Source organism: Neopsephotus bourkii, unplaced genomic scaffold (genome assembly GCF_033783945.1).
Source record: "Neopsephotus bourkii isolate Nb327-2 ecotype Australia unplaced genomic scaffold, CSIRO-AGI_Nbou_v1 NB_855, whole genome shotgun sequence".
Lineage (NCBI taxonomy): Eukaryota > Metazoa > Chordata > Aves > Psittaciformes > Psittacidae > Neopsephotus > Neopsephotus bourkii.
The window spans coordinates 1,547,284-1,555,570 of record NW_026901351.1 but is presented as its reverse complement, the minus strand read 5'-3'; the positions used below and the strand labels follow the sequence as shown (position 1 = coordinate 1,555,570).

Here is an 8,287-nt window from a genome sequence, read left to right as displayed (position 1 = left end):
TAACCTATACAAAAAATTGCAAAATGGCGCCAAAAACACTGGTTATAAATCTTGGTCAGAAGTCATAGCTGATTTAAGAAAGCCATAGTTGGCTTGATAAAAATACAACTCAAAGGTGCTGTACATTAAACCATCACTTTCAGTTATTCAGGTAACTAATTTCAAAGTGTTTCATAGATTTCTCCCCTTGTTTTCCAAATGGGCATTATAGTCTTTCTATGTTTGTTCTTCAAATAGTACATACAAATTTCTCATTAAATCTGATAGATCAGTGCTGCTTGTTAAGAGTTCAAAATGCTAGGAGAGACAGAGAGGTGCAGCTTCATCTCATAGAGGCTATGGTCATTTTACTGTTGCTGACTATAGTTCTGTCTGAATGAGACGTAGTGCTTTCTTCATGTTCTCTATTACTGAAAGAAAAAAATAAGAACTGTAAAAATGTACATAAAGTGAATTTGTACTATTAGAAAACCCACCTTCTTTGATTAGGAAATTGTTCACACTGCAGTTAATTCATGGTCACACATTAAATATTAGAGTTTTCTATTGTGACACTTCTGGCATTGATACTGAAACAGAAGGTAGAAGTTTCATGTATCAAAATGTTTAACTTAAAGGGATTTGACAACACTCCTTTCAACTCCTTCATTTCTCAACGGCAAGTCTGGTAATCAGATGTGACGTGCATATTTGTGGTGAGATACTACACTGGTGACAGATAGACGGTATAGAGTAAAGGCTAGCTCAACCTGAAAAATCACATTCCTTTCTGAAATATAGGTGTTAGGTGACACCCAGGCAATCTCCAGCATTTCTTTACTGATTCCCTCCCACCACTGACTGTTCACATTGTGCTGTTGGTTACCTTTGAGTATAGTGACTTTCACCATTCTCCAGCAAATTACTCAGATCTTGATCCTGAAAGTTCTCACCCATGATCTTTGTCTCACCTGAGCAGTCTCAATAAATTCAGTGGGACAATAGCTGTGTTTAAGTGTTTTGCTAAACAGGTTAGACTATTATAATTTATTTAGGGTGATGAGACACTGAAACAGGTTGCCCAAAGAAGTGGTAAATGCTCCATCCCTGACAGTGTTCAAGGCCAGGCTGGACAGAGCCTTGGGTGTCATGGTCTAGTGTGAGGTGTCCCTGCCCACACAGGGGGTTGGAACTAGATGATCTTAAGGTCCTTTCCAACCCTAACTGTTCTATGATTCTATTGCAAATGTTCACACACAGTCTTTATTAATTACTTTGAGATCTTAATGTATTCTCAAGCAAAAATAATTGGATGTGGTGTACCTGGATGCTTGAAGTGTGAAATGCAGAGTAACACAACAGAGGGGACACTTACAGATTGGTATGTCTTGTGGCTCATAAGTGTAAAGTCGGTTGGAGTATCTTCCTGTGAGATCAGCTCTTACTGTGAGAGATGGGTCTGAAAAAGTAATTGTATTAAACACTGCTTTCCATTCCCACAACAGGTGAAGATGATGCCTGTGTGTTCTGCTTTCATCAATGAGGTAATTATGCCTTTACTCTCTGTTCCAACCAACTATTTTTTATTTGAAGAAATCCAGACAAAAGCTAATGTTCACTTTTATATTATGCAGATATTTTAAAGTGACAGATTACAGATGCATTTCACCCATAATTAAAGAAAAATATCCTGTTTTACAAGTTCTAAGGTTACATCAGGAGAGGCTGATTTGATCAGATGCACACACAGTGAGGGTCATGCATACCTAATGCAATATTTGCATGACCTACCTAGAGCCTTCAGGATGAAACTCTTGTGATTCTTAATGTTCCCATCATGGAAACAAGTTGTTGTGGACATCTATTTTCCCAGTTCCCCTTCCAAGCTTTTTCTTAATCAACAGACTGCTGTTACTACATTGCTTTTTGTCTGAGCGTGGGCTTCATTTCATCTAACTTTGGATGCCACCACAGATCTTGTCACTCTAGGCTCCTTGTACAGCCAGTGAAAAGGAACGGGAGCTCTGCAGCATGATTCATTCTATCTGTTCCAGAAGTCTGCTTTATGATGGGATAAATCACTTCTTAGATGTCACTGACCATTGACTTGCTCTGTGGTAATGTCCATACTGTGGATAGCTACATTCAGTCAGATATTGGACTGTTCTCAGTAAACTTTGTCTTACAACAGCACTAGCAAGAGGCACAGAGAGCAAAAGCCCCTATGCTAGCAGATATTTAAGCATCTTGCCCCCAAGCACAAGTTAGGTACCCTCCTAAAGTATCTGTAATCTGAGGAAGTTTACATGAGTTGGAGCCTATGATAGGGAGAACTGAACTCAGATCTGCTAAGTTCCAGACTAATGCCATGGTAATGATAAATCTCATGCTATTTTCTTATTGTAAAATGAATTATTTTGATGTTTCAAAAGGAGGACACTGGTATAGATTCAGGTATCACACCTTTGAAGTTACATAAATATTGTACATACCTATGAACATGATTCGAGGCACGTATTGTCCATCAGGTGACAGGTTTTTATCTGTGGTTTCATGCTGGCAGAGAAATTAAAGCTAGTTATTAAAATATTTCTGTAGATTTTGCCAAAATATTACCATGTGTGAATAGTCTTCTATCAGAGGACAAAACTAAAATGAAAGTACTACTTGTGTGTGGATACACATGCACAAATGCCTGTACTTGCATGTAGCTGAAATGCCAGAGGTATTTAGCTACAATAACATGAAGAAGCACAATGAATGAGAAAACACGAAAAAAAAAAGAAAAAAAAAAAGAAAAAGACCAAAAAAAGAACCCCAGTGAAACAGCCCCAAACCCTTCATACCATGAGATTCAGCATAACAAAGTTATTTTGAGCCATTTCCTGTATCTCTTCATTTTCTGCAAAAGCTTTCTTCAGTGCTAGAAAAGACATGATCAGTTTGAAGTTCATCTGAAACTGCCTTTCCATTTGCATTTAGGCACCACATTGGCCAGAAACTGGACACATTTTTCCTGTTCCCACTGGTTCACATTCCTGGAGAGACACTTAAGTGCTCCACCACTGATTTTTGTTTTTTTGACCCATGTCAGTATAACCTCCCAGCTATGAAAATGGAAGCTTTCTTCTGTTATTTGTGAGGGCTGTCATCTCAATGGATACCATGTCTCAGCTGGACAAAAGTGCATTCTTCTCAGAAAATTCTTACTAGATCTATTTCAGCAGCCCTGTCCTTGTGTCCTTCTTTAGTTACTAGCTCAGGAGAGCCAAACAACATTAAATCTGTTCCAACGAGTCAGTAGCAAATCTGTGCATCTTACTCTAAATTGCTGAGTGCAGCATTAGGGATAGCAGGACAGCAGCCCTGAGTATTTTTCACATTATTTTTTGGATAGCTTCATAGTGGAGTTTTGCAAATAACAGTAATAAATTCTTAGCTTTTCAAACACATTTTTATTTACCTCTTTAAATAGTTTTCAATAAGTGCATGGTAAGTATATAGGTAGGTGCAGTTTCTCATGAAAGTATTCACATAATTTTTACACTTAAAAAAATCAAAATTACCTTGGCAGTACTGACAGTCTTCCAAATGATGAATTACCATCAGTGGCTTGTTACTTTATTAATAATAATAAAATATGTAGTTAGATAATTTGACAAATATATACAAATGGGTGACTTTATGAGCAGACTAGAAAAGGCAAATTACATTTAATTTTATGTTAACCCACAGTAAAACCGTGGCTTTTTTACAGATATTCTGTAAACAATTACAGACATTTTTGAGAAACGGAAAAGGACATAACTCCTTCATAAAAGAAAGAAATAGAGAGAGTTTTCATATCTAAATAGGCTTTCTAAAGTAAGAGATTCTAGAAGAAAGAAACAACAGAGCCACCATAATTTCATTCTCAGTTTGTATATAATCAGACTGAAGAAGTATTTAATATTGCTTAGATATGAATTTTCCATAATTAAGAAAATAAAAATAATCTGTATGAGCTGGAGTAAAATAATTTTTATAACATTGTGTTTACCATCAAATACTTCCATGAAAATTCCATGGTTTTTAAGGTTCCTTGAACAGATATACAGTAAATTATGTCTTCTGTAAATATTTTGGTAAAGTATCAAAAACTTTATATTTTTTGGATGCCAAAGCATTAATTAGTTCTGTGCATTTTCCCCTGTATTTTTTTAAACTACTGTTATTGTTCAGCATATCAGTTATTAATCTTGATCTGCTATCACTGTCAATAATTATTCAATTCCTAGCCATTTTCATGTTACATGAAATTAATTGACTTTTATTTTAAAAATAAGTTGCCTTCAATTTAACAACATTATTATCTAAAACAAACTGCAAGAGACGTTTAAATAATTACATTAATTCAGAGAAGATTCAGAGTAAAACTTCAATTTCTACCAAGATGGTGGGAATCTGTGAGTACATCATGCTCCTATGCTAACTAATAAAGTGTTGGGGAAAACATGAGAGGCAGTAGATCACCATGCAAGAGCAAATGTAACTGATTTCCAGATGTTAATATTAAGGAAGTCATCAGACGTACATAATATTAAAAAAAAGCAACAAACCACAACAGTTGTATTTTTCAAATTATAATACCTGTTTATCATTGCTTATTCAAATGACAACACTGCTCTTGTGAAAAAGAAATGATATCATTAAACTATTGGCTTATGATGTTGCTTCAGAGCCATAAGACCCCTACTATGGCTTTCACTTATAGAGACAAAATATGTTTTATTTAACTGGGTGGTGGTCTGCAGCTCAGCTGTCATGGTGTTTTTTGTTCTGTTTCATTATAGTATTTTCAGGCATGACCGATTAACATCTTTGTCTTTCAAACTGGTTTTAATCACTTACCTTTTTTTCGCTTGATAAAGCCCTTCTTCGTAAGTTTGTACCCAGGTAATTTCATCTCCCCATCCTAGAAATGTAACAAAAAGATTAACTTGTGGCCAGGCAAGTAACTCATAACAAGTTACTTTTTTAATATTTATCAATAGTAGTACACAAGTGGGATTTGTTTTTTTTTTGTAGTCAAAGTTTCCTGAACATGATGGATATGCTTATTCTACATATCTTGATAGGTGCATTGGAAGATTTAAAAACTCCAAACAACCAAACCCCTCCAAAAAACCCCTCAGCTGATTGAGTATCCAATTCAAGTCCTTTGGCAAACCTGTCAGATACCTTTTAAATACGCAGATATCCCTAAATCAGCACCCAAATCCTTTATATCTTTGTTGTCAGCTCCATATTTCATGTAGACCCTGGGGCTTAAAGAGAAAGTTGGCTTATAAAAGAGAAAAGAATGAAATATGACAGCTCAAATAAGATCAACTTTAATATGAATGTTGTTAGAACAGTCTTGGGTTATAAACTTAGCTCCAAAGTAATGAATTTCAATTTACAAATATTTAATTTAATTGCATGATTTATTTTTTTTTTAAAGTCCTTAAATAAAAATGTCCACTGAAACAAAAACCCTAATGAATCATCAGCTTCATAGTTCATCCATAGCTGGTGATATGCTGATATCAAGAAGCAAATTGTCCAGTTGGTTTCATGCCTTCAGATGTCAATGACACCAACCCCTTTGTGGTGGATTCCTGCCTCCTGGGCAGTATTGCTCCATTCATGATGGTCCTCAAGGGGGTTGTAGAACAGCTTCTGGATCTGGACCAAGTTATGGTAGTATTTCTTCTGTGATCTCTGGACAGTGCTAGGTTATGCAGATCTCAAGGGACAATTGCTTGTTACATGACTAGGTCATCTTTTCTTTCAGGAGAGTAATTTCGATTACTGATCTGTCCAGTTAATGGTGGGATTCTGGCATGTTGGTCAGTGTGTTCCCAGCCTGGCTGAAGTCAACTGATGACATAGGTAACTTCATAGAGGAGTCAGGAAGAGTCATTTTGCAGCACATGTGAGTATTCCCCTTTGATCTGTGAAAATTACAGGTAAAGCACTCAAGGCACCCCAAAAGGCCTGAATCAGGATTAAAACCGGTACTTGCTTTCTGTGACTATTGTTTTCAAAGTTACCAGAATTGAAGGTATTCTGTTATCTTTTTATGAATGTAACCAGAGTGGGAAAAATAGATTCTGATCTATGCAAGATAGGCATAGATACTAGATGATAATAACCTTTCCCCAGGGATACTTCTTAGGAGAAATGATTTGCAGTTTCAGTTTGGTTAGTCCAGGTGCTGCATGATTTTGTCAAGTGCTCCCTGAGCAATTAGTCTCAGGATTTCTGTGGTAGGTGTGATTTTGCCAATCTTCCTATGACCTCAAATACGAGCTGTGTGTTCTGCAGGCTTTGCATAGCATGCAGAAGGGGGCAGAAAAGGAGCTGGAGATTTTGGGGGGTGAATAGGCCCAAAGAAGATGAGGAAGAGGAAAAGATCTCAGTAACCTCTCTCTCTGCTTGTATTTCTAATGGTTGATCAGACATAAATAACTTAAAATAGGGTCTTTAGTTAGCACCCAGGTTGAAAGTTATGCACAGCAAGGAAATGAATTATTCATTGCAAAGCGTGACTGTGACTTTGACGAAAAGCAAGAGAAAAAAGTCACTGAGAAAAACCCAGTAGTGGCTCAGAGTGTTGTTTTGTATATAAAAATGGGTCTGTAGAAAAAATTGTTCCATAGCAACTGAAGTTATGAAGCTGTGTTTCGGTAGTTAATAAGTTGCCATAATAAAATATCTTTTAAATGGTGTATGGATGAATATTTTTTCACCATTTTTCCTACAAGTTCATCCTTATTTGGGAAACTTTGTTTAGGTTTTTTGCTCCTACTAGGTCACTGTGAATTATATAAATTATGAGGCCCTCAGCCATACCCTTAAGAGCAAACTGACAGAGTGAAATGACATGGAATAAAAAGATGCACTACCTAGAGTGTCACTTAACACTAGAGAAACACGTGTCAGTAAATATATATGTGCTTCCACTTCCATTCTAAGTAAAAGTATTTGTTGACCTATATGGTAAGATAGGAGCTAACTATACACAGTAGATAATACAATACCTCTTGACAGTGTCTGAGGTGCTCTTTTTTCCTTCTTGATTGCCATTGCAAGGTTAGAAGAGACTGCAATTAGCAGGAGGGACAAGGCCAGTGTTGAATGGAGCATTATTTCCCTTTCAATGAAGCAGGGAGACTGGAAAACAAAGCAACAGCTTTAGTCTAATGGATTTATCACCTGGAGCAGTGTAAATCAATGTGTTAGTGGTATCCTAACAATCTATACTACAGAGACAGTTTGGGTTATTTCTCTGTGAGAAAAGTGCAAAATGGAAGTGCCTTATTTTATCGTGCAACACTGCTTTCAGATGTCAAAATTAGTCTGCATTGGACAGTTCTTACTATGGTGTGATCAAGGGCACAAAGTTCATTTCAGTTCACTTCTGGCCACCCAGCTTTTGATTCTTATGAAATAGTACAGTAATTGTAATACTGGATCATGACAATTTCAAGACAGTGCTACTAGTTGTTCTGTTAGGTTTTTTTATTTTAGTGACATGTAAAGTCATGTGATCTTTTCATGGATAGTTTTTTATGGATACAGTTTTTGGTCAAAAGATGTCTCATGACACCCTCCTTAATAAAATAGGAAAATTGGCAAATATTTGCCTCAGGTCTAATACATTTTAAATTGGGCAATCCCTCCATAATGCTGAAATTGCCATCTTTTTTCAGCCTGGACTGGGCTAAAAACCAGGATGTTAAAGACTGTGAAATAAATAAATGTCAAAGTAATTTTGAGCTGTTTCTCACAATCAAAACTTGAAAATTTTTCCCAGTCTTCATGGCATTTTTAAACTCTATTTTCAGCTCTACTCCTGCTGAAGGAAACCATCCATCTGTACTCCTAGCTGTTTCAGTATTCTGAAGACATTTAGTTCTCTTCATGACAAAGATCATCATTCAGAAGTTCAGTAACTTTTGGTCTTGATAAAAGTCAGAGAACAAAAGCAATGCTTATAGAGAAGCATGGCAAAGCCAAATTTTTTTATTTTATAAGTCTTCTTTCTGCCTGGCACAATCATCTTTATGCATTAAAAATTTGATAATTAGGTGGATATCTGATGGTTTGAACTAAGTTAAAAATTATAATGCATGTAACCCAGGACACCATCCAGTGGGCTCATCGGTTCTCACTGGACATTCCACTTTCCAGAGGCTGAACTTTAGGAGTTATCAGGATGACCCACTGAGAAAGTGATTTGACTTAAACAGAAAAATAATTCCCCAAAGCACTTGTGCCTGGA

At 36.3% G+C, this 8,287-nt stretch overlaps 1 protein-coding gene across 1 annotated transcript; it reads right to left on the bottom strand.

Annotated features, from left to right (window-relative positions):
- Positions 1 to 275: 275 nt before the first annotated feature.
- AGR3 (anterior gradient 3, protein disulphide isomerase family member) lies at positions 276 to 7,497 on the bottom strand. Its single transcript, XM_061356492.1, has 7 exons — positions 7,044 to 7,497; positions 4,870 to 4,933; positions 3,546 to 3,598; positions 2,826 to 2,902; positions 2,472 to 2,535; positions 1,355 to 1,438; positions 276 to 410 (listed from the first exon to the last, which is right to left on the bottom strand). The coding sequence occupies exons 1-7, from the start codon at positions 7,147 to 7,149 to the stop codon at positions 361 to 363; spliced, it is 498 nt and encodes a 165-aa protein (XP_061212476.1). The 5' UTR covers positions 7,150 to 7,497; the 3' UTR covers positions 276 to 360.
- Between the last annotated feature and the right edge of the window lie 790 nt (positions 7,498 to 8,287).